Below are 26,156 nucleotides of genomic sequence, written 5' to 3'. Positions count from 1 at the left end.
ACACACAATGTATATATCGGTAAAGGTAATGAGGCATTTGGCCCATAAGGTGACATTTCCTTCTCCTCCTAACTCCTAACAACCTAAAACCACGCAGAGAAGCGTGATCTCGCGTTGCCCGCCGACGGCTCGTCTGACAGTTGGGACTAGTCTCATCACAACATCATCAGGGCGTTACAGACAACGCTCCGGCGAACAGTAGGCTGCCCCCCCTTATCTCGGTCTTGGTCCACCCTGTATGGAACAGCAATTCAATTCAAGATAGGTTCGTATAGCCCTCGTTGTTGTTAGTCTTATGCATGTTTATCGGTGGCTAATGTCGCCCGTGCGCGCTTTATTGTTAGCATATTTCTCCGTTAGCTTGTCCGCTGCAGCGGTCGGGCGGCCGCTATTGAGTGACTAGTGCAGCAGGTGCAGCGGAGAGCAGCCTCTCGAGTCCCAGCTAGGTTATCTAACTTAGCATCCTTTAAAACAGCCTTGCCCCGCCGTGTACCAGGCTGACGAGTGACCGACCCAAATGTCCTCGTGGGCTTTTGACAGCCGCGTGTTTTATGGGTGGATTTCGGATGCTGCTTGGTGGAAGGAGACATGTCCCGTCGGGAGTTGCTGTGGACAGGCCACCATCTGTCCCGCGTTCGCCGGCCTCCAAAACGTGTCAGTTTAACAACTGCCTTGTAGAGAGCTTGAAATAGATTATCCACAACGCACGAGTCTCTTTATGACCCGAGGAGCGTCCTCCGGTGTGCTCGTGTGTAAATGTCCCGTGTCTCGTTTGCATTCCTGCTCTGTAAGTTTTGGGAAAGCCTGACTTGCCTGAATTTAGGTCAGCCCGCCTAGTTATACGTTTCTTTATTTTTTTATTTAAAAAAAATCATTCAACCGGTCCTTTTTCTAGCAATTGTGTGTTTATTACAAAACAAAATTTATTACAAAATGTAATGTGTCATGTTGGCACACCTAACATTGTTAAGACCGTGTAATAATAATAATGGCTTTACCTTTACGGCAGCATTATTTATGGCTTATCTTATCTTACATGCCATTGTATTTACTGTTTAAATGTAATTTAGAGAGACCTCTGGAAAGTCATTGTACCATTGCTGTATTCATTTACTCCCATTTCCGCTGAATAACGCATTTTTATTATGCATTGCAGCTGAATGTTGGTGCTGTATTCATTGTTTTTTTGTGTTCACCTGACCTTATCTGTGGTGCTGTTGTCTCCAGACATTTGAGATATGCAGCATGTGGGGCGGCCTCTTTGTTTAGTGTAAAATCTGTCAGCCGGTCCTGTACATCTGATAGTAAGCCAATGTGAGCCGTCCCGCTGCTGCTGTGGGTATTCCCAGCACACCCTGGACGTTTTCACCAGTTGTTCACAGGGCTAACTTGTATGTGCAGTTCATCACATTCACAGCTACAGTACAAAGTTTAGCGTGATTGCCGTCTGTTTTGTTTTTTTTGTTGCATAGTTGCAGGATGGGCTAAAGCCTGAGATTACAGCGCAGGGATTTCACTGGAATCTCTTTTGGCGCAATGGGCAAAGGTTTATCGTGCTCTATTCTAAAATGCATGCTTGTCCTTTTTTTGTTTTGTTAGCAAAGTCTTTATTTTTTTTCTCCTGCAGATGACGTGAAATGTTGAAGTGGTAAAAATGAACAAACCCAAAATGGCCACAGAGAAGGGGTGAGTTGCTCTGCCATTTGAACATTTGAACTTTTTTTAAACTTTATTCCTTTATTTTAAAACTAACACATAGTCTTATATACTAATCCACAACATTGTATTTTATTTTATTCCTCTTGCACTATGTTGTCTTATCTGTCTTGTTGTCCATTGTCTAACTGTCTGCTGCTATGCACAAATCGCCAAGTCAGATTCCTTGTATGTCTGACATATTTTGGTAATAAACGTTTCCTGATTCCTGAAGACAAACACATTCATTTACATAGACAAAAAGATTTTCACTGATGAAGTGTAAATATTAGTGCTGGGCAAAGATGAAGAAAATGAACTTGATTATTCAATTCCATTATGCGCAAAATTCAATAATACATTAAAACTGTATATGTGTATTGCATGCTTTTATTTTAAAGTAATGTTAGCAGAAGTAGCTTTTGGGAAAAAGCTCTCGCTCGTACTACTCCGATGATCAGATACGTCCGGTTTACAATGGTTACAAACACCTACTCCGTCTGGTAGATTTTAAGTGAAAATGTCCATTTTAAAGTTCAGTACCTTTCTCCATTTTCTCAGTATATGTGTGCAGCGGTGTTAAGCCCCTCTCAATGCTCAGAAATAAAAGAAATGCTGTTCAAATCATTGTCTGCATTAATGGATCACTACATAACATATTCATTAGGCGTTAACGTGCCCAGCCCTAATAAATATAGATTTGTTCATTTTTTTGTCTGTCTATTCATTTGTCAATTGTGAATTTTGCAGTGTGTTTATTTAGTCATGACTTCTGCTTCAGTAGGTTTTCCTTCGTCCAGAGTTACACAATTCTTTATTCATTATTTCCCCTTTTCTTTCTACTTTTTTCTCCAACAGACACCCACATACATGCACACACACACACACACACAGTCTGTCTCTGTGTCTTTATAAGGACATATCAAAAACTCTGGTCCACTGGGTACAGTATCAGAGTTTGGATTTCTTTCCCATGTTTGCTGTTGCTGCACCAACATCGGACCTTTGACCTTGTGTATCCAGCTGAGCGGCACTGAGCTAAGATTATAAATGGGGGATGGGTCACTATCCCAGAAACCCCTCGTCTTCAGTAAAATTAATTAAATAATTGTGTGCAGTTACAGATCTTCAATTTGTAAATAAACATGGCTTGCTTGTGTTTGTTTTGCTGTTACATTATATTCCATAAAGGGTTATTTTTAATATTTTGGCAAAGACATTTGACTCACTGTGGTAAAATAAGAGCATTTACACATTTCATGGGCTGCTTTATGTTGGTTCTCCAGTGCCACTCGGTGCTGGATGAAGGGAAACTGGTCCATCATTCTAATCCTTCTGATCCTTGGCATAGAGCAGAAACTCATTGCAGATTTATTTCCTTTAGGCACATGCTTATGTATTAAAGCATCCACATGCGTGTAAATGCATCATCATGATGCAGCGTGTGATGCTTACGCTGATATATCTCCTTTCTAGATCAATAATGTATATATTTTTAAGTTTTCTTTCTACAGGAGTTTACTTCTCAATAGGTTGTCTGCTAGATATGTTCCTAACACATGTGGTAAAAATGTTTCTGTGTTTCCAGCGTTCCCAGTAACTCCAAAGTTCTGATGCTCCTGGGCCAACTAGAGAGGATGAATGGAGAAGCCATGATGAGGGATGTCGAAACAGCGAGACAGGTCACTGCAAAGATATTTCATCTCATACAGACACAGGGTGAGAGCAATTCACACTCAATGAGAGATCTTTTTAAAAACGTTTTATTGACTGCCATTGACGACTGACTCTTCACTCCTGTTATTTGGCCAGTAGGGGGTCACAAGGGATCAACTGCTTCATTAGCAAAATTCACAGCAATTGGCTTGCCAAAAAATAAGCCTTATTATGTATTTTCCTGCCAACATTTGTGGCTCAAAAAACGACATCCACAGAAAAAAAACGTGGTCTCATTGTGTACTGGAGCTTCTGTCAATTAATTGCATACCAAATATATTATGATCCACTACAGTTAAACACAATACAAAATGAGTAAATTGCTATAAAGGGAGCTGGAAGTAACAATTGAGTGAGATTCAACGTTTCTTAGTTTGGGAGTGGAGAGGGAGGCGCACCTGGAGGAGCTATGCGCTGTATTGTGCGTTTCCAGTCATCAATGTGTTCACTTTTGGGTAACCAGAGATGGGTTGGTGCACCAGTAGTCAAAGTGTGCTTGGATTGTTAACTCTGGTTCTTTGATTACTCCTTTGAAAGGAGAGTAGAGAAGAAGGAGAAGGCTCAGTGCCGGATGCTTAGCAGGATGCCTCTCCGTCACTCTAAGGAGGAAGAATCAGAAGAATCTCTGATGCGAGCATTATTGCTCGAGCTCTTTAACTAATACTTCATTCATGCGGCGTTTTTCAAACTGACATGAATTCGAACAGTAGGGATAATTGGCATTTATCAAGCAAACGTGCCAATTTACAACGAATCACATGGGATTAGCATCAATTTGATTGCATTGTAAAATCAACATCTTTTTATATTTCTGTTGGTTGTACAAAACAAACCGTTCAGCTCTTGGAAATGGGCATGTGCATTTTTTACTACTTTGGGACATCAGTAGACTAAATGATTATTCAGGGAACTGAAAAAAAATCAGTAGACAGATTAATCAGTAATTTTAAAAGTTGATTACTGATTGATTGCAGCCATTCCTTAACAATAGGTTAAGAAAAGTGTGCCACAATAGTATAGATTGGAACTGTTGAAGATAACTGCGAAAATTCCATATTTTTCCATTACTTCCTTCCTCCCCAATTCCCAAGTCAATTTGTACCGCAGTTAATCCATCACGACTTTTGGATGGAGGGGCAAAGCTTCTGTCTGTGACACCGTCTGCTACGAGACCTCAGCTGTTCCTCTCTCATCTCCTGACTGCACCAGCGTGACGATGTCAGGGGGCAGGAGGGGGGGGGGTGACCCTCTTCACAGTAACTATACACCTCAAAAAAGGCTTTGCTGTACTCTTGCCTCATGCAAGTGATACCAAGAGAAACAACAAAGATGATATGGTGAAGGGAAAGCCAGGAGTTGAGAGTTGGGTCGTCTTAAAACTCCTACATCTGATACAAATAAATATTCAATTAATGTAAAGTATTGTTTTTATTTGGGGAGGGGGTGGGGGGGCGTGGCTACACACGAGTACAGGTATCCTATAGCGATGTCATCTTCCTGTAGGAGGTTGAGTTTCCGGGAGGGGGAGGTGCTGATTACCCTGTTCACAGCGTCCTTTCCCTAAGCTCAGTGTTGTTGGTGCGGTTGCAGAGGAGCAGTTTACCTCCATCCTTAGATGGATAGGGAAATGGTGGAACCCCCGAGGCAGTGAACCATCTTTTCACCCGCAGCTTTGGTGAACTTTGAGACCTTTTGTAATGAAATGGAGATTCTCCGCTGACCCACCAGGTACGGTACGGAAAGATGAAAAGGTTTTTAGGTATTTTGACTCCGACTCTTAAAATTCATTAAATGATGTGTATCGTTTTTTCACAATAACATTACTTATTTCTGTAACAAATATGTTAAATATTTAAATACTTCACAACCAGTCCAACGTCTACGACCTCCTCAGTTCATGTGCAGTAATTTGAGCAGCGAGCCACGGCTGACAGTTATCTACAGTTACTGAGAAGGACATAATTGATGGGTATTGGGTTAAATTACTTGATGGGTAACATCTACAGGTAATAGTGCAGATCACGATTAGCTGGCAATCGATTTTACCTTTGTTTTACTTCATGAATAGTTCTTATCCGAGCACATATTTTCATAATGATTAAACCATTATCATACATGATTATTATTTGTATGTGTTTGTCCCATGTTGTATGTGTGTTTGTCTGTATATTTGTGTGTGTATTTGTTTATTTTAGGGTTGAGATGCCAGTTTATTTAGAAGACCTTTTAAAAAGTCTGGTACGACAGGAATGTTTCAAGAGGTCACAGCACGTGTGTCACTGAAGTGTGTGAATGAGCGCCAGTGTTTGTTCACATGCTCAGATGTGCACATAGTTGTGTAAGTGTGGTAAGTGGGTTTATAGAAAGTGTCACTTCCTGTGGAGTGTTAGGAGTGTTTAGATAAAGGGAGAACTCATGTCTCAGCTACTATTTGACCTAGGTCAAAGGCATTTATTGTGTTGTCAATTATTTAATGAAGTAGAATATTTGTAGCTAAGAGGAACGCAGGACGGTGGTCGTCACATGTGTCAAGTTAATCCCATGTGACGCTGTGGCTTTTTTCCTTTAATGGTCGTTTCAATATTCGCGTGAGAAGCCTGAACCTGGTTATCTTCACATTTCTGAGTCGGTTTTCTTTTGTTGTGTGTTGCAGAGAAGAGCGGAAAAGAGGTGATGTCCAAAGGCTCCAGTGGCATGGAGGTCATTCTGGCCTCACTGGAGGTCAGCTCACTTTTCAACATAACTTCAGTACTTCAACACTAAGCTAACTAGCAGCCAGTGGCAATTTCATACTTACTGTGTTAAGGTGGTATTAACCCATTTAAATAACAGTAAAGCAAATATGCAGATTCCTAAACCTCAGACATGTTTTTGAAGGGGTAGTGCCCTCACTTTTAAGAAACCAACAGACATCAGAATAGACTGCTTTAAACACTGCATGCAGAGACGTAAGATATGCATCAATGGCTTTGAAGGAACCGCTGCCCCGGTGCAGGGGACACGTCCATGTTTGATTTGATATAAGACTGCACAGCTAGGAGGGAATTAAAAAATAAATAAAAATGTCTGAAGAGGTAATTTCATACTTTGCCGTTATTCAGGAGATGCACCTGCATGTTGTTTAACTAGTGTCCTTGTATGGCTTTGACAGAACACCAGGGATGTTCAGACCACTCTGAATATTTTGTACATTCTCAGTGAGCTGCTGACTGTGGGTGAGTAGAGTGACCCCCCGATCCCCCAACATCTATGAGCAGTTTATTTACTTCCGTGCTGAACAATTATTTAGTGGGCAATTTAACAGTGATTTCCATTTCCATTTTGGGTGTACATGCAAATAGTAAATATATTCTAAAAGCATAAACAGTTTTTTGGGGCACTCTAATATTATATCTCATCATGAATTCTGTTTTACACATCAAATGCTGTTTTATTGGGGTTTCCTGTCTCCAGGCAGAGGTCGCAGGGTCAGCGTATTTGTGTCTAAAGGAGGAACAGGAATATTATTCCAGATTCTGATAACTGCAAGTAAAGAGTTGCCTCCAAGTGAAGAACTCATGCTGCAGCTTCACTCACTGCTTGCAAAGGTTGGTCCAAAAGGTGGGTTCGATATCTCAGTTTAACACAGATTGCATACTACAATATACATCCATATATACTAGCCAGGCACTAATGTTTTATTGATGGACATTTGTTGACTTTGCACTTGTCCTGTGCGTCTTTGTTCATACGTCGCGTCATCTAAAGTTATTTTTACGTTACGTACTTCTCGACAAAACACATTGTAAGATCTAACAAACATATCGAGTACAGTTTTCTCCTCAAACCTTTTGCAAAGTAATTTTTATAATTGTTTACATTGTTGCCTCTGTTGTTGCTGCATTGGTTGGCGCGTCATCAGCGGACTAGCGTGTGAATCAGACTGCCCGTGTAGTTGCGTGCATGTTTGTCCGTCTGTGTGCACAATACAGGCAAGGCGTGGTAACTCGTGGAAACATTGCTCTCTAGACGTATTATTTAGTGTTTTCAAGAAAACAACACAGACACACTGTGCAAATGTGGTGATGTATTCTCTGCATGATTGTGTGTGTGCAGACAGAAAGTTCGGAGTGAAGGCGCGTTTGAGCGGAGCGCTGAATGCCACGGTCAACGTAACCAAACAGAACCTACAGAATACCAAGCTGCTTCTCCCCTGCCTGCAGGTTCTCAGGGTTTACTCCACCAACTGTAAGTCATTTCTAACTTTGAAATCCACAGCTCAAAATATTGTCTTTTTCTATTGAAGTTCAATCAGATGAGTGGCAAGAAATACTACAGAATATTCAACTGATGAAGCTTCAGCGGTATTTGATGTCTATATCTACCTTTTGAATGCTATCTCCTCTTCATGTGTTTGTTTTCATGAAGCGGTGAATGCTATTTCTCTGGGCAAGAACGGAGTGGTTGAGCTCATGTTCAAGATTGTGGCGCCGTACAGCAAGAAGAACACCACGCTGCTGAAGTAATGAGCCGGCATGAATGCCGTGTTGTGACAGACCAGTGACATCCACAGGCCACAACGCTTTTGTCTTTTCCAGAAAGTTCTGATCTGTCGTTGAAATTTGTTCAGCAGACTGTGTAACCGTATGTAATTCGCTTTGTTTTTAAATCCACAGGGTAGCTCTGGACGCCCTGGGAGCGCTCCTCAAATCCAGTGAGTCATTTTCTTTTTTGCATTGAGTGATCCTTAACTGGTGCTGCTTCCTTTTGCCCTTCTCTCCTCCACTGTCAATGACCCTCTGCTTGTGCTCGACTGTGTTTTTCTGTACCCTGCTAAAGCAAACACACTGAATAATCATTCAACATGGATTTAAAGCTCATGCCCCCCTCATGTTCACTTTTCTTTGTCTGCCCCCCCCCGTCCTCCCCTTCAGAGACGAATGCTCGCCGTGCAGTGGATGGTGGACATGTGCATGTCTTGCTGGCTCTGTACCAGGACTGGCATCACAATGACGCTCGGCATCGCCACATGCTGATACGCAAAGGGCTGCTTGTCTGCCTCAGGAACATCACCAACATCAAGCTCGGCAGGAAAGCGTTCATAGACACCGGCGGCATGAGGATCCTCTACAACTCATCCACCGTGAGTGAGAATGCGACAGCATGGCCAACAATTAAAACACGTAACACGTGCTGCACCCACTCTCTCTCTCACACGCACACAATCTGGCCTACTCTCTACTTCCTGTGTGATTTCATTCCCAGGAGTGTCTCCCGGTGCGGACTCTGGATCCACTTGTCAACACTTCGAGTCTCATCATGAGGAAGTGTTTTCCTAAGAACCGTCTGCCTCTGCCCACCATCAAATCAGCCTTCCATTACCAGCTGCCACACGTACCTGCTGCAGGGCCTGTGGCGCAGCTGTACAGCCAGCCACCTGGGGGTGAGCACACAGGACGCACGCACAACCACTTCACTAGAGAGTTCCCCAGCACATCGCAGTGTACGTGCATGCCTTTCTAATGAAGATGATGCCAGACAGACACATTTAATTTAGTGCAGTCATGGCTCCTGGTTTCAGTCCTGCACACAACAGACAACAGACACACAAACACATATTACTCACATCCCTTAACCGCATAAATGGTTAATTGCAACCCCGCTGCACACAATGTGCCTTACAGGAAGAAAAAATCGTCAGCTCTGCAACAGGCCCTTAAAGAAGGGTAAGACATACGTAAGAAACAACCCCGTCCTCCAAATACAAAGACTCAGTCACCCCTGCTTTCTCAATCACGTCACGCTCTAACTTCATATAACATGTGTTTGTGATACACATGCAATAAAGATGCTTATTGCACATTGCTTAGTGGTTGCATGCCCACTAGTAGTCTTATGCATTTGTGCTGTACTCTATTCATTTGCCTCATTATCCACAGGCTTTTTGACTAAATATTTGACCCCATTTGCGCTCCTCTTAACAGGTGCTAAATTGTAACGGTGGGAACTCCACAAATAGGGCAAACAACTGTGACAGAGCGAACAGTGTTAACCTGGGTGGGAAGGAGTGGGCTCTTTGTGTCTGCGACAGCGCTGTGTATCTCGCCGGCGTTATCAAATTTAACTGCCAAATAAGCGGCAATTGGCTAAGTGTGTTGGCACCTACGCAGGAACTCCACATGCATGTCACGTACAACTGGCTAAGTGGAAGTTGCAGAGAGTGACGGAGTCAGCTCAGGTGGCCATTACTCTACTAAACCGTTTGTTTGTTGCTTTGCAGGCTTAAATTGATTTAAAATAAAACACGTCCTTTCAAAATCCGACTTGTAGACAGTGCTTAATTGATCCTTAGAATCTCTACATGTCCTCCTATTTTATTTTATTTGCTGGAAAGTGTGAAGTCAAACAGCAGGTCCATAATACAATGATATGCGCCACAATTTCGACAGCCCCAATAGGAAACAGCAGCCCAGTAATTGCTCAGTCTTAGCGCTACATTGTGTTGACGCTTCTACATTCCCAAAAACATGTCACTTATGTCAGTAACCCGACCATGGAGTAACAAACAATCTACTGCCGTTACATTGTCTTTTCTCCTTTCCTCTAAATCTCTCTCTTATATCTGAATCATGGCTGCTCACATCTTTTTTTTTTTTGCTTTACATTTGAGCTTTTCTTGTCTTACACTCGGTGAGTTCTACCTTCCTGGTAGACGGATACACTCTTTGGAAAAAGTCCCTTCTTGCTCAAGTTAATAGCAGTCCGCCGTAATGTTAATCTATGTGTGTACTCAGTGGACGATGTGGTGGATGAAAGTGACGATAACGAGGAGACGGACGCAGACACAGAGAACGATACTGAGAATGAAGAGGACGACAAGGATCAAGGCGCCGCGGTAATATGCCGCACTCGGATGCGCACACAATTTTTCACATGGTGACATGTGTTGCACTTATGCGTTCAAAGTATCTAATTTGTTATCGAGACAGTGCAGCATTCAGGTCTAAGTCAGTTTTCTTTTTGAGCTCGAACTTTCCAACAGGCGATAGTCATGACTCTCCAGACAAAACCCTCATACATCTACGTCAATCATTTCTGATATGCACACCAATTGTGACTAAGAAGTTCAGCAAGGCACGATTCCAAAACACTCTAAAATCAATCTAAAACTGAAGATCAAAAGAAATCAGAAAGAAAAAGAACATAGTGTCTCTTTTGTAATTTTCTCAGTAGCTGTAGTTCTTTTCACTCTTGTTTTCTCCATCTAGTATTTCCTAGAGAGCAACATACGCGAGCAATAGCCCAAAAAGATCAAGGCCGCACACATTAAAGTTTTACATCTACGTCTTTTCTCTCTTTGTGTTCTTGTGATCAGAATGATGACATAGAGACGGACCTAAACAAGCTGCATCCCAAAAACAACCCCGGACGTCCTTTCGAGGAGTTGAGGGTCTACGAGAGGTTCTTCTTGGAGCTTTCTGAAGACTTCCAGGTCAGTCATGTGAAGGACATGTTGGTACATTCATACCAACATGTATTATAACTAAATTGGTGTATTCCCACAGGGTTATAACTTTGAGCCGTCAAAGAGTTCCTCGACCACGTCGTCGTCTTTCTCCTCAACTCGATCCACTCGGCCCATCATAGTGCCAACAGCACAAGCCCTTTCCCCGAAGCACGTCCCCATAATGAGCTGTCAGGAGGACTGCAGCCTCACTAAAGGAGAACACACCGTGCACTCTCCCTCTGTGCCCACTACTGCTCCACTAACGCCTCTAGAACTGGACACCATCCTCCTCACCAAGGGCCGAGACAGAAAAGGGGAGGCGCACGCAGCACTGTCCTCCCTCACCAGGCCTCCGGCTCAACCCCAGATGATAGAGCAGGAGCTCGCCCACCTGCTGGAGTGTGTCTCTCTAGAGGCGGAGGATACTCCAAACAAAGGGGAGGAAGTAGGACGGGGAGGCAAACAAGAAGGATCCCCTGTCAATGCCACGAGGCACATACAGTCTCCACTGCTCCTGGGGGGCATAGCTACCCGTCGTGTGGGGGGAGGAGGAGGAGGAGGCGGCAGTAACTGGGGTTCGGACTGTGGCTCAGAGGGAGCCGAGGACGAGGCAGGGGAAGGAGCAGTTTTGGAGGTTCCAGACACGGCGCTGCTCCTCCCGCTTCATGACCCCGACCTCTATGTGGAGATGGTGAAGGGAACGCGCTCCGTCCCGCAGTACGCTGAAGTAGCTTACCCCGACTACTTTGGCCACATAGCCCCAACATTCAAGGAACCCCTTCAGGAGAGAGTGTATGGAGTACAGAGGTGAGACGTTTTTATTAACACTGGTTTGCGGAAATAGTTAATACATACAAATGGAACAGGGTATACAGGTTATAAGACTTGAGGTTCTTCAAAGCCAAGAGGATTTGTATGTACGTTTCTAGTTGTCATTTACAAAAAAAGTTAAATGCAATCATTTGCTTAAATTCTGGGGTTGAACGGCAATTAAAATAAACATTTTGGTCTATACTTGAGCTGCACTTTCCTGTGTATGTGAGGTCACGGTAGTGGGAAAAGGCATTTCCTACTAGTCTTGTTATCGAACAATATTTGTCCACACATTGTGTTAATCGTGAGCTCGCTTTTGGCTCTGATCCTGCAGGTCCAAAATATTCCAGGACATTGAGAGGTTAATTCATCCCAATGATATCGTGGATAAAGTAGTCTACGACTTGGACATTCCCAGGTGAGTCCTCCTTGGTGCAAACATAAAGCAACTACGACACAAGGCTCGCTAGACTCAAATTACGACAAAAGCTACAGTTTGTCCTTTTTTTAAAATAATGTTGAGAGCTGAGACCTTCACAATGCAAAGAGCCCCATCTGATGTTCACATATTGTTGTGTTTCAGTTGTCCTGTGATCGAAGACAATGGCGAGTCACTGAAGTTCAACTCTCAGTTTGAGTCTGGCAACTTGAGGAAGGCAGTTCAAATTAGGAAGTAAGTGTTAATTGTCACATCAGTCACCTGGAAATAGGTACACTATTTGACGTGCAGTTTTATTATAATAGTTACAAGCTGGGCTCAATGTTTATTATACCAAACCTCTAAACTACTTTAAACAATTTCATAGAAGTTAGTTTTCAAACAAAATATTTCAGGGATCCGTATTGTTAATGGTTGATGTTGTGTTTCTCCAGATATGAGTATGACCTTGTGCTGAATTCAGACATCAACAGTAATCACTATCACCAGTGGTTCTACTTTGAGGTCAGCGGCATGCGTGTTGGAACCAACTACCGCTTCAACATCATCAACTCTGAGAAGTCCAACAGCCAGTTCAACTACGGTGAGATGCAGATCAGCCTGTCGTTCCCACCGGACCTTCAGGAGATTCACATGTTTCTTTGATTGCTGACACACATTTCAGTCATTATGGGATGGCTTGAGTATCAGACAGCACATATTCTAGACCGTGTGTGTGTGTGTGTGTGTGTGTGTGTAGGCATGCAGGTCCTAATGTACTCTGTGCAGGACGCGATCAGTGGCAGGCCTCGCTGGGTCAGAACAGGAACAGACATCTGTTATTACAAGTAAGATATAGAGCATATGCACATATAGAGCAGTCTTAACTACTTTTGCTTTCTTTATACGTTATTATGAGTGTTAATGTGTTTATGTGTTTTGGGGAATCCATAACAGTCAATTATTGCAATTCAATACAACTGTCCTTTTTTTAGTTTTTAGATGTTGTCACAGAGGTGTTAGTGATGTATATATATTCCAAACGGATCTTGATATAATGTGCACAACTACATCACCTTTGACTATTACCTCAGTAATTAACATTAATTTAATTTTACACCTCTCTGAATTTCTCAGAACCAGAAAGTTGACAGTATAAAGAATATAGGGCAACATCATGAACTGCAGAATATATGGCACAGCTGTAGTAGTGAATTGCAGTAGATGATACCGGTGTGCATCGTTGTGCATCGTTAAGTCGTGACTCATCTTCTCCTTAGGAATCACTTTGCGAGGAGCTCCATTGCAGCGGGGGGTCAGAAAGGAAAGTCCTATTATACAATGACCTTCAGCACAAGCTTCAGCCATAAGGATGATGTCTGCTACTTTGCCTATCATTACCCATATACTTACTCCACTCTTAAGGTATTATTGAAATTCCACTGTTTGCTGTATTATAGAAAGCCCGAGCATTAGTGGTATAAATATCTCTGAGCACAAACAGCCCCCACACCCTCTTATCCACATTGTTTTGCTCCATACAAAGACGTACTGCTAAACCTGTCGTGGCCCCCTAACGCAGCCTCACAATAGTCACCTCTGTTGTTTTCTTTGTATTATTGATTTGCCCATAGAAACTGGGATAGATAGCAACTATGCCCTAAAGCTACTGTACAACTGAGGTTTGATAATGTTACTGTATTTTCAGATGCACCTGTCCAAACTTGAGGCTTTGAGGACCCCCCAGATCTACCTGAGACAGGATGTCCTCTGTCAAACTTTGGGGGGAAACAGCTGCCCCCTTCTCACTATCACTGCCATGCCGGAATCCAATTCTAATGATTACATCTGTCAGTTCAGTGAGTAGATCACCGTAGATCTGTGAAGAGTTGTATTTCTTCACCAGCCATTAATGTTTTGTACCCATAATTCTCTGATACGGAGTTGATTATCACAAGTGACCTAAAATCCTATGTGGTAAATAACTCAAATCAAATCAAAGTCCTGATCAGTGATGTGGGTGTCCAAAATGTGTCTTTGTCAGATGTCCTAAAACAATTGGAAATGGGCCATAACGTCTAAATATTTAATGGCTGTTATGTTGTCTAATCTATTCATTTTTGATGATGAAAGTTAATTGTCATCTCTTTAGAAAATTGGAGTAACAAAATCATTTCTGCTTAAAGGTCCCTCATGCTCAGCGACAGTTCCCCAAAATGTCCTCTAACAAATTCACTAATAATTGACGGAAATGTTCCCTTCTAGTGCTTCAATAATTAAAATCTAATCCTTGCAAGAACATTTGACTGCATTGCTATTGCATATTACTACATTAGAACAGCCCTGCGGCGTATCAGGGCATGCCAGTGTTCCTAAGTCGGTTTTCTGCCGAGTGTAATCCACTGATACTTCTTCTCAGCTGAGACAACCTGAAATGAAAGAATCGGTTTCTCTTTCCCATAATCTTCTATTTGTGCCTGAGTTTGTGCTGCACTCTCCGTATTTCTACCTCTTCAGGGAATCGTCCATTGATCTTCCTGTCGGCCAGAGTGCACCCTGGAGAGACCAACGCTAGCTGGGTAATGAAGGGTACGCTGGAGTTCCTGATGGGCACCAGCCCACTGGCTGCCAGCCTGAGAGAGGCATACATCTTCAAAATAGTCCCCATGCTCAACCCGGATGGAGTTGTAAATGGAAAGTGAGTAAAATGGTGGGAAGACATCAACGCACATTCCTTCATTTCAAGTATACACACTGAGGATGCATACACCTGCCGAGCCTGGGCCTGCACGTTGTTCGAAGCTTTATTCAACGCTAACACAAACACTATCTCGTCTTGAAGGATCCTCCAGCTGTTTTTTTTCACTCTGTATCCTCTCCCTCTTCTGCTGCAGTCATCGTTGCTCTCTGAGTGGAGAGGATTTGAATCGCCAGTGGCAGAACCCCAATCCTGAGCTCCACCCCACCATCTACCACACTAAGAGCCTGCTGCAGTACCTTGCACACATACAAAGGGCGCCGCTGGTATGACCTCTGATTAGCTGGGCTTAAATACCTCTCCTAACAACTTATTAATGTTGGTGCCATTCCTGGTGCTCAGCTGCACGCTCTGCATGTCTACTAAATTCCACATCAATAAATCACCACATTGGTCTTGAGATATTAATGCAGCTCCCATAATCAGCAGCTTCCATGGCCCTCTGTAGTACACTGTGTGTCAGCATGTTGGATATAATGCCATGTTGCTTTCATAGGAAAATTGTTTAGTGTACAAATGGTGATGACTTAACAAGGCAAAGCAAGGTGAGGCCACAGTTTATCCTCTGAGAATGAGATAAGAAAATGTCTTTTGAAAATATGAGCAGTAACACTGCAGTACTAATGACATTTAAATCTCCTATAACAAGGTATCAGTGTGCATTTTACACCGATGAAGTGAATTCATTTAAGCTTTTGTATCAGTCTCTGTTGATTTGTATTTTTTCTATCTTATTATGTTGCATAGCTATTCAAACATAGAGAACAAATATCTTACTCCTTTTCTCCTTTTTTTGTGTGTACGTGTGTGTGTGTGTGTGTGTGTGTACACATCCACATTAATGCACAGGTATTCTGCGACTACCACGGTCATTCCAGGAAGAAGAATGTGTTCATGTACGGCTGCAGCGTGAAGGAGACGGTCTGGCAATCCAATATCAGCGCTACGTCCAGTGACTTACAGGAGGACCTTGGATACAGAGTGAGCACATACACACACACACACACACACACACATACACACACACACACACACACACACACACACACACACATATATCCTATGCCTCCTTCTCGCAGCACCGCTATCTCAACCTTCCTCTCTGTTTTCAAAATGACTGTCCAGTCACAGAATGATAAATGCATTGAATTCACAAAGACATCACCTTTATTAAGGTATCAGAGCAGCTTCTATGTAAATCAGCACATTATAGTGTGTGGACTGAAAAACAACCCTGTGCATTACATTCATTTGCTCCCGGTTCATCCCTCTGTGTTGTTGCAATGGATGCCTGCCTTCATTCACTTAATTTAAATCATTTTAGTCAATAACATGTGTTTCAACTCTAGCTCTTAACTACAAATTACTTTTATTACGCTGCTTTTAATAATTGACCTTGAATGTCATTGTGCAGTGGGGAAAAACGTTTTATTCTCATCCACAGATCAAGCTGGTCAGGTGGTTTCTCTTTTTGCATTATGGAATGCAAAAAGTATTTTTCAGCTAGCAGTAAGCTTATAAAGATGCTCGTTTTAGACCCGAGTTTTCACGTGGACGAGTCGCTCGGGGGCCACCAACGCACTGCAAACATGGTGGATAACAGCCGTCAAAACTCTTAAACAGCTTTATGTATGTCTCAGGCGCTTCCTAAGATCCTGTCCCAGATCGCCCCGGCCTTCAGCATGGCCAGCTGCAGTTTTGTTGTGGAGCGCTCCAAAGAGTCAACAGCTCGTGTTGTTGTATGGAGAGAGATCGGAGTGCAGCGCAGCTACACCATGGAGAGCACGCTGTGCGGTTGCGACCAGGGAAAGTATAAGGTAAGCATTTGTTTTCATTAGAAGGTTCATGCAGTTTAATACCCTTTTGTGGCTTTATTAGAGAGACATTGGGAATGACTTGCAGCAAAGATCCCTGGCTGGACTGGACTATGCGGACAGCCTGGAGATATTTGATTCTTTTCATGCAAATTAATGAAACATGGTGTGGGAAAAGAGGCACAACTTTAACAAAAGAGATTTAACATCAAACACAGAAATAATTAGCGTAGCTATTGTGTCTGGTTTCATTGCATGGTTGACATTGTTTTGGTTCTCTGTCCTCTGTGAGTGAGAAGGAGGTGCACAAATGAACCTGATGAAATGTCCAGCAGGTGGAGCTGCAATCCTCCTTTCCACTTTTTCTTGACTTCACCTCTGTCTTCTACCCTCGTTCCTTGCGACCCCTTTACCTTCCCCTCTTCTCTCTCACTTTCTTTCTACCCCAGCGGATTTCCTTCCAAATACATTTTTCCAATGTCTGGGGATGCCATTTTTTGTTTAAGTTTTTGTCCAGATGTGCAGGAACAAATGTCTATTGAATTGAGCTGCATAGCTCTGCGGCCACGCGGAGGTTTTGTTGTCCTTAGCTCTGCACTGGGGAAATAGGAACATGAACGTTTTTTGGTTGAGTCAGGGGTTAGGGGGGTGTGTGTGTGTGTGTGTCTTGTATGATTATACAGGCCTGTGAAGACTTTGTTAGGGCTGCAAATGTGAGTGCTTGTGCTTTTGAATGTGTGCTTCCTGGAAATGAAATATGTTATCATATTTCTACATGAAAAGTTTCCTGAGCAACTGCTTTCCAGCATTGAGAAATTGGGACGTTTGAAGATGGACAACAGCTTCTTCCTCTGGGCTGCAGAGCAAAAGAAACTACAGCAGCCATTTTAAAGTAGATTTCTGTTGGAACCTTGAATTGATTTTATTTAATTTAGCTGTATTTTGGAAGTGTGCCCACACTGTAGCTGCACGTTTTTGGGATTTTGGCATCTCGGTATGTGACAATTCCTACTGGGGAACATTTCCATTGGCATTCGTCCTTGATGTGTGTGTACGCGTTCTCCGTAGGGTCTTCAGATTGGCACCAGAGAGCTGGAGGAGATGGGAGCTCAGTTCTGTGTGGCCCTGCTGAGGCTGAAAAGGCTGACGGGGATGCGCAATCACCAACACCTGCTGGACTTGGAGAGCGATATCATTGGGACGCAGTCTAAAGTGGTCAGGTTAGTAGCAATGTGCCAAGCCGCAAAGTCACACGCACATGGATGCTGTGTGACAGGAGCAGGTTTCTTCTTACAAAATGGTGGATATTGTAAGATTGTAACCGTCCCAATATGCAATCTTTTAAATAATGTGCTACCTTGAGCCATATGAGATACTTTGGTTGTCCCCACAAGAAACCCCTTTTTAGTTGAACTTGTTCAGAGGGTTATTCCTAAGACCCTTCAAAAAGGGTTCTACCCAGAGCTGTGAAAGGTCCCACCCTGACCCTCAGGTGAGATTTTGTATGAAGAACTTTGGTGTAAAGGACCCACTCAGGGCCCTTCTACTGGGATTTTTTATTTTAATTTTATTAAAAAACAATTCTTCTTTTTTAAAAGGCCGCGGGCATGGAGAACAGTAAACTTTTTACAGTGTTTTTCATTGAGCTGCACAAACTACCTTCTTTACTGCCAGACTCATTCCCCCGTTTGCACTGATGGCACTGATGGCCCGGATCTCCTCTGGAGAACTTCTCAGGAAACTAACGGAGGCATTTATTTATGACGCGACGCTGTTAGCATCATTGAAATTCTATCGATGCTAATGTGTGAAGAATATAATAGAAGCTCCAGAGTGAGAGGAGGATCTGTATAGATAATTGCCAGCAATGTCATTATTTCTCTAAGAGTGAGTAAATTAGTTTTTTCTTTTCATTAAACCTTTTACACCTACACAGATCTTTGGGAGCACAGTGAACACGATGGTTGAGTGTGGATTAAATGCACATGGAACATGCAAATGACTACACGGCCTTCTCACACAGTCGCTCGTACTGGGAATATGTCCTCATCCCCTGAAGGGTGCTGGTGCGTTCAGGGGACAGCAGTGGTCAATATGTTCAACTTTAAGACAGATACTAATCTCACCTGTCAATACGGTGCTATCTTCTATATCTTCACCTTCTTCTTCATTCTTGTCACTCATGTTTGCTTAGGAGAAGAGTTCATATTGATTTTTGTTTCTTTGTTTCTCTCATCTGTCGGTCAAAAGTAAGGTTATGTTAGATAAGATATTTCATTTATTTATATTTTTTATATTTTCTAAAATTCTAAATAAATCCATCTGTACATTAGGATATTTTTATTATTATTATTTGAAGCCGTACTTCAAATATGTTTTTTTTCCTTGCTATTATTGACTGAATGTCAATAAACTCTATCCAAATTCCATGTTCAAAAATCTGCGGTGCAACCAGATCAGATTTACTTCAGTTCAACACCGCAAATGAATTATTAAACTTGCCCAAACCCAAGATGTGACCACCACGGTTATCTTTAGTTCTCAATTCTTTTTTTAATGTCACCAATTTCGCCTCTACAGATTTGTTAAAGCAGTTTATTTTAAACTCAAAAGCACTTAATGCTCACGTCTCTCCATCTCTCGGTGTCTCCCAGTCTCTCCCTCCTGCTCTACTCTAATATTGATATATTCATCCATCATTTATGTGTCTGATCATTAAGGGACTCCAAAAGTGTTTTTGTGTGAGTGTCCTTTGGGATTGGTTGCTCTCATGCCCGGTTTATGGTTTTATGCGTGGGCCTTGGTATGGTACCACTTACCATTTAATAGGTCATCACAACCATGATATTGGGGCCATTGGGAGGCGTCTGCAAAGAAGTGGGTGTCTCAGAGTGAGTAAATGGGTGGATACGGGCATGGGTGTGTTTTGTGAACTAAGACAGGAAGAGTTTTCACAATGTGGAGATTTATCCACTTGAAGAAAGGTAATGAGTGATTGTAACGCAATATACACGGGTCTGTATATTGGACTGAGATGGACTGTCTATATGGATGGCTGCCATTGACTGTTACAGAAGATGTAACTCAAATAAAGGACAGATTGGGTTTGGTATTTTCCATAATGGCCTTTAATGGTTGACTCACAACTCTCATTATCTATTTGGACACATATTCGGTCTATCCTCATTACACACACACACACACACACACACACACACACACACACACACACACACACACACACATATTTACTGTACATATACTGATGCACAATTTCTCTCTGCTGCACTCACACACTGGTGAGCATGGTGGGAGATCATTGTCTGAGCCCCTCGGATCGACTCTCTCCCTGGGATCACATTTCAGACCATTAACACCATTAAAAAGCCACTAAAGCCACTAAAACCTCAAAGAACCAGCAACCATTTAACCATTAAGACCCAGAGGGGGAAAAAACAGCCGTCCCGTTCGGAACACAGTGCTCAGCGTCTATTTGGCTGAGATTTAATTATTTTTTTATTTTAATTTGCAAAAGTGTATTTTGCTTTGAACGTTTATTAACATCGTTTTAGTTTGCAATATGGCAATTTGTTTCGCTGTTAGTTAAAGCTGAAACAATTGCTTGCTTGAACATTATACCGGAAATGCATTGAATAGTTTAAAAAATGCTAACTATGCTAAGGATCGGCCGCTTCTGTATGGTTCCTAAAAAACATCTCAAACTACCAAGAGCCCAATGTGATGGCTGTTGGTCACATTTTGTGAAATCCTTTTTAAATGATCAATTTTCGAATTACTGTCAAAATAACATCTAACAAATGTCAGAATTTGGAATACAATAGCACACTGTAACATCGCGGGCGTTTATTTTATAGACGTTTGATATGTGCCTTCACAAAACGGGCCTCTCGGCAGGACGTGTTCAGGGGCCATGAAACCCATTTCCGATGGGTGTTCGCTGTGAAATCAGGGAGCTTTTAATCTCCGGTGCCTCTGAATTCAGCTACTCGACTATACATGTACGGGAAGATTTGTAGTTGCTATGCACTTTTTTTATCATTCGTTTTATCATTTCTGAAAATAAGGCATGGAAATGTAATTTGGAGTATTCATAGTCCTCAAGTCAGACGCTAAAGTCCTGACACGGTGGCCGTGAGGTTATTCACATCATTATCTTACAAAGGGAAGTTAATGACTCTTTTATTTCCTTATCCAGCAGCAGCCCCACCACCTACGTGATGGAGGAGGATGAGCCGTCCTTTCTGGAGGCGATAGACTACAGCGCAGAGAGCAATGATGAGGACGCCGAGCCTGAAAACGAGCACGGCGGCGGAGTCCAGGAGAATCCCAATCACCTCGATCAACTGTCGGACGGCGAGACGAATCACCGGGACTAGCGCTGCGGGGTCAATGTCCTCCATACCCGCCACTTGGGCTCCTTACCCGGGCCAGTGCTGGGAAGGTCCGCCGATTCACTTTGTGAATAAAAAGCTTAGATTTACACCTGTAGACACTTTCCGGCTACATTGAGGTGCTCCTTTCCCGGGTTCCACCCGAGCCAACTGTGTTGCTCAATGAATGTTCTCACCTTTCACCGTCATGCTATAACCTTCACGGACCGTGACCCCCTGACCTCAGACACCATATAGCCTCTGAGATTCACTTCTTGCTAGCCAGAGCTGCAGACAGCAGTCACCGCCGATCCTTAACTGGAACCCTAGTCCACTTGCTTCTCACAGCCAGTCTCACACACTGAGGCCACCCAACCAGAAGAAACGATGGCTTCTTCTCTCACACATCACTCTTGTTTGGTGAAAAACTCCCTCCCACTACTTATTTTCCTTCCTTTCTTTAGTCTCATCCGTGACATCCTTGCTCTCCTCCTTCCTTCCAGTTTTCTGACAAAGTGTCTAAACGGGATGATTATAGCTGCAGATCAAAAGAGGGTCTGGTGAAGAAAAACCTTCTCCGACGCGGCGACACGTGAGCTGTGACCTCACTTCCTCCATTGACCCCTCCCTCTTCAGCCGCGGTGCTAGCGGTCAGAATATCTATGTGCAGTTTGCCTTGCTTTTATCCAGAACTGAAACTATTTCTATTACTCAAATGTAGAATGTTCACGTCTTTATCAAGGAAAACCCTGTAGTGTAAAAGAAGTGCAGATATAAACACAGACTAACTCGTCAGAGCCTGGAGTGAGATATTCAACAGTATTAAACTGAGAAAAAGCAGTACCGAACAATCCGCATGAGCTTCAGAGAGCAGAAAACCCTCTTTGCACTTTGGATAAACACGCAACATAACGACAAACAAATTGAATCACTTTACAACATGTCACAGTTTGCAAACCGAGTCAAGTCCAAAGCTAGTGGTAGCGTTGCAGTGATGTTTTTAAAGTTGTACTGGAATTAAGTTCCCCTTTTATCTGTCCCTGAGATCTCTGTGTACATTGTGTGGATTTGCTGAGCAGAGACTGGTGCATTAACACAGATGGTGCTTTGTATTGAGAGTGTAACGTAGTTTCTTTGAATTATTTCTTCATTTGTTCATGGAGATGAGGTACTCTTTGTTACGTTTGTACAGACGGTGCATGATTGTTTTCTGTTTTTATTCTGTAATTTATTCAGTATTGTTTCCCGGGATGCTAACCTGTATGTAAATGAGGCTTTTTAAGTGTGTACGCAGGAGTTCAAATTATTCCATTATTCAGCTCGGCCATTGCTCTTACGGTGTGTTTCTTCCTTCAATTTGATTATCGCCCCTCCTTCACCCCTCCCGAACATATTCTCCCTCCTTCCCTCTAAACCACTTCATTCCCTTGTTTTATGTCCTTCTCTTGGCTCTTTACTTACTTTTAGATTTCACTCACAGCTCACACACCTGGGGAGGCAACTGATCTTGACCCTCAATGTGATAGAAATAATGTGATTATATGCTGTTATATTTATGTTTGTCCTTGTCGGGCTTCTTTTGTTTTATGTTTTGAGGAAATTTATTTTAAGTTGATCGTAATGAAGAAAATGAAGATATGGGAAATAAAATGTGAATGTCTCACGTGGTCTGCCGCCTTTTATTATTCTTAAATTTCACGTAACGAAATTGCTCAAAAAAAAAAAAAAAGAAACCGAAACCGACATGAGGACTTCATACGTTTATATGTCTGAACCAAGACCCCCCAGAGCAGCTCTGGTTACGAGTGGACAAGCGCAGCAGAAAAGCAGAGAGTGATTGAGAAAGAGAGACGCGCAGCATCAGAAAGACACAAAAAAGAGACACAGTGCAAGAAAAAATGATTTGAAAAAAAAAATTCACTGTTCCTAGCTTAAATTTTAATATTTGAAATAAATGTACTTAATTATGTCACAAAACAAAATGTAATAAAACTATTATAGTGGAAAAGTAAAGTGATATGTAATATATGTAGTAACATTAAATATATCAATGGATCTATATGTGTATAATGAGAGGTTTCCCGTTCAGAGAGGTATTTATACATCTATATAAATGCATATAGAGATTTAGCTATTGATTTGTTCTCTGCAAAGACAGAAGGGGAAATGATTCCTTTTTTATGTCCAAGGAAATGTTTGTTGCCGATAATACGGTGATGTTTTCCTTTCCAGGCAGACGCAGCAGTTAGATGCATAAGAGGCTTCAAAAAATCTGATGATGTAATGGTTTGTACTCAATGAGCGCAACAGCTCTCAGTTCAGTGTTTACGGCCACAGAAATGATTTCATTTCTTCACAAAAGCCATCAGGACTGTTAAAGCCGTCCTCCTGTAGATTACTTCAAAATATGACATGAACTTGCCAATTAACCGCTGAAACACGCAACATCATTGGCACCTGTCTACGAAGCCCGGTCCGGCTTTGCTTTGAGTTGATTTATGTCTGGGCCAATAGCTTACGTGGACACTCAATCACTGCACGTCAGTGGCACAGTTGTATAAGCATTTGTTTAGCGATGTACCTCTGCTGCTTAAGTGCCCCTGAGTAACCTAATGTTATGCTGCTGAGGAAATGAACACGGAGAGAAGAAAGTAACAAAAAGCCAGCAAAAGCACGTCCTCCCTCCGAAGACGTGTTGTATGATGCTGAATAAGATATAAGTGGTCAGAAGGATGCAGAAGAGGAGGAAAGCAAGACGTGGCAGAGAGAGAGAGAGAGTGAAAGCGGTGAGGAGGACGAGAGGAATTTGGAGAGGTGGGACGTGAATGTTAATCTGAGGAAGGCAGGAGGGAGAGAAAAGCTCTTTTCCTCTCTAAGCCCCACACCCTCATTTCCTCTCCCCGCTGTCAATCAAAGCAGCTGAAGTACATCAGACAAAAGACCCCCCCCCGCCCCCCAATCACCCATATCCTGCAGCCGCCCCCACAAACAGCAGCCCCAACCAACCAGTGAACCACTCCGGTCAGAGGACAGAAACTTTACATGTGTGTGTGTGTGTGTGTGTGAGTGTGTAGCTGGGTGGAGGATTCTCATGTTCATCAGAACATCAAACCACTATTTAGAAGTATCTCTCTGTCTGTCTGTCTGCATTCATGCCGGCACCAAGCCCAGCCTCCGTCCTCCGTCCTCACACTGACGAGCCCGTTTCTGTAGTGTGGCTCAGTGGGTCTCTAACAGCGTAGCCAATTAGTGCCAGTGTCCGACTTGGCTGCATCTCCGGCTCACTGGTGGTCCTACTGGGGAGCAGAATGGCTCCAATGAAAAGGTACAAGTCCACAAAGAACGGTTCTTACAAAGACGTGTGTGTACAGGCTGAGTGTCATTGCGGCACACAAGAATAGAAAAACTCAGTGTGTGTGTGTGTGTGTGTGTCACCTCATTGTAATTCAGCATCAGAAGTCCTCAATAAAGAGTTACACGTTATAAGCTCTTATGGAAATAGAAGTGGTTTTAAGGATGTTTTAATGGATAAAAATGCTGCCAATGGCAAGAAGTTCAAGTGTTTCAGCTGGAATTCATAGAGATATGCAGTGTATTTGTAAATTATGAAACAGAAAATATCTGTCTGGTTTCAGTAACTCCCCAATTGACCTTTTCATGTTTACATATCAAGTTTAATTTAGAAACCTTTCACTACAGAAGTTACAAACATAAACAGACCATCAAAACTATTAAATAATCAAATTGTAAAAACAAGGAATTTAGAGGAGTAATGCAAAGAGGTCCGTAAAGAAAGCATAGAAGTAAAAATGTATTTCAGTGTGCATCAAGACAAAGGTCATGAGTTCTGGGTTTTGCATGTAGGGGGCATCAGGATTGGCTCCCTGCGTCTTTGCGGCGTGGCTCCTACTCGGCGCCCTCCTGATTGCGCCCTGTCCACCTCACCTGCCCAGCGGCCCTCCGTCTTCTCAACAAATCAGCAGTATATCTTTCCTGCCTCTGTGCCATCGTAGCGGCGTTGCTGGTGCGAGTGGTGCTCCACGTGGCGCTGGGTAATCCGGGGTTCTGAGTTTAAAGCTCCTCCCTGGTTCCCGAGCCCATTATCCCTGAAATAAACCTTTCACTTATTTTACACCCCACGTCTGTGTCTGCATTCGGATCACAACTAATTTCAACAAAGATTGTTTTTTAGCTTAGAGTTTTACTTTTAAATATATATTGGGGAAATGCAAAGAGAGTTGAACTGCTGGAAACGAGGTACCGCTGACTAATGCACAGTATGATGGAGTGAGACCATGGAGTGCTTTAAAAGTAATGTAGAAAACTTAAAAATCGATTCTAAAAGCAACTGGAAACCAATGCGAGGGAGCTTCTCTCTCTTATTTTCAATTTGACTGCATAGACCAGGCAGGGTGTTCTCTAACAATTTAATAATGCACTCCCACAGAGCTGCGGCACTCACACGAGGCTTTAGACTGCGTATCAGAAGTGAACGCAGTCACCATGACGTCACCTGTTGCTTTGTGGACGGCTGTCATGGTGCCACGAGTTCAGTAGTCATCCTGATTTATTGTAACCAGACGAATGGAGGTATATAAGTATAACTAGTCACTGAAAAATGAACCAACCCTTTAAGGCAACCAAGCTGTTTATTATTCATTTTCATAAAATGAAAAAACATGGGCAATTTTACAGTACAAAGACAAAGACAAAGACAACTCCGAGACCGTGCAAAGCCGTGGAAGCCACCTGTCAATCACAAGGTAGCAGGAACTAGAGCGTAGCCTGATTCACCGTCTATTTTACTCTAATTGGGAACAAAATGTACTAAATGAGCATCATGCTCTATTGAAGGAGACTTGAAGCTGGTGATTGAGACCGGTGTTTCCTTGTAACGCTCAGAGTTCTCTTTTGTAAACATCATTCAAACACAAAGGAACAAACATGGTGGGTTCTGTTTGCGTGTCTGTGTGTGTGTGTGTGGAAGACAGTAGTCATGGCGGCTGATATATTGACAGAAGACGGCTTGACATGGATGAAAGACACAAACACATCGCGTTAAAAT

The 26,156-nt window shown here is 42.7% G+C and overlaps 1 protein-coding gene across 8 annotated transcripts; it reads left to right on the top strand.

Moving 5' to 3' along the window:
* The first annotated feature begins 125 nt into the window (after positions 1–125).
* agtpbp1 (ATP/GTP binding carboxypeptidase 1) lies at positions 126–22,754 on the top strand. 8 transcript variants are annotated; one of them, XM_040194748.2, is made up of 27 exons: positions 126–265; positions 1,628–1,686; positions 3,284–3,414; positions 6,065–6,132; positions 6,563–6,626; positions 6,865–7,011; positions 7,507–7,638; positions 7,819–7,912; positions 8,067–8,104; positions 8,325–8,533; positions 8,656–8,833; positions 9,075–9,116; positions 10,185–10,285; positions 10,766–10,882; positions 10,956–11,704; positions 12,045–12,128; positions 12,294–12,383; positions 12,584–12,732; positions 12,889–12,976; positions 13,409–13,553; positions 13,837–13,987; positions 14,646–14,826; positions 15,023–15,152; positions 15,736–15,867; positions 16,527–16,703; positions 17,769–17,920; positions 20,920–22,754. In XM_040194748.2, exons 2-27 carry the CDS (start codon positions 1,655–1,657, stop codon positions 21,095–21,097), a joined length of 3,759 nt encoding a protein of 1,252 aa, XP_040050682.2. In that variant the 5' UTR covers positions 126–265; positions 1,628–1,654; the 3' UTR covers positions 21,098–22,754. The 8 variants fall into 8 exon arrangements, with proteins under 8 accessions (XP_040050682.2, XP_040050681.2, XP_077943541.1 ...); XM_040194747.2 differs by having other exon boundaries at positions 20,917–22,754; XM_078087415.1 differs by lacking the exon at positions 9,075–9,116 and adding an exon at positions 5,002–5,139 and having other exon boundaries at positions 20,917–22,754.
* The last annotated feature ends 3,402 nt before the right edge of the window (positions 22,755–26,156 follow it).

This window comes from Gasterosteus aculeatus, chromosome 13 (genome assembly GCF_964276395.1).
Source record: "Gasterosteus aculeatus chromosome 13, fGasAcu3.hap1.1, whole genome shotgun sequence".
NCBI lineage: Eukaryota > Metazoa > Chordata > Actinopteri > Perciformes > Gasterosteidae > Gasterosteus > Gasterosteus aculeatus.
The sequence above is the reverse complement of the archived record's forward strand: the minus strand, read 5'-3'. Positions and strand labels throughout refer to the sequence as shown.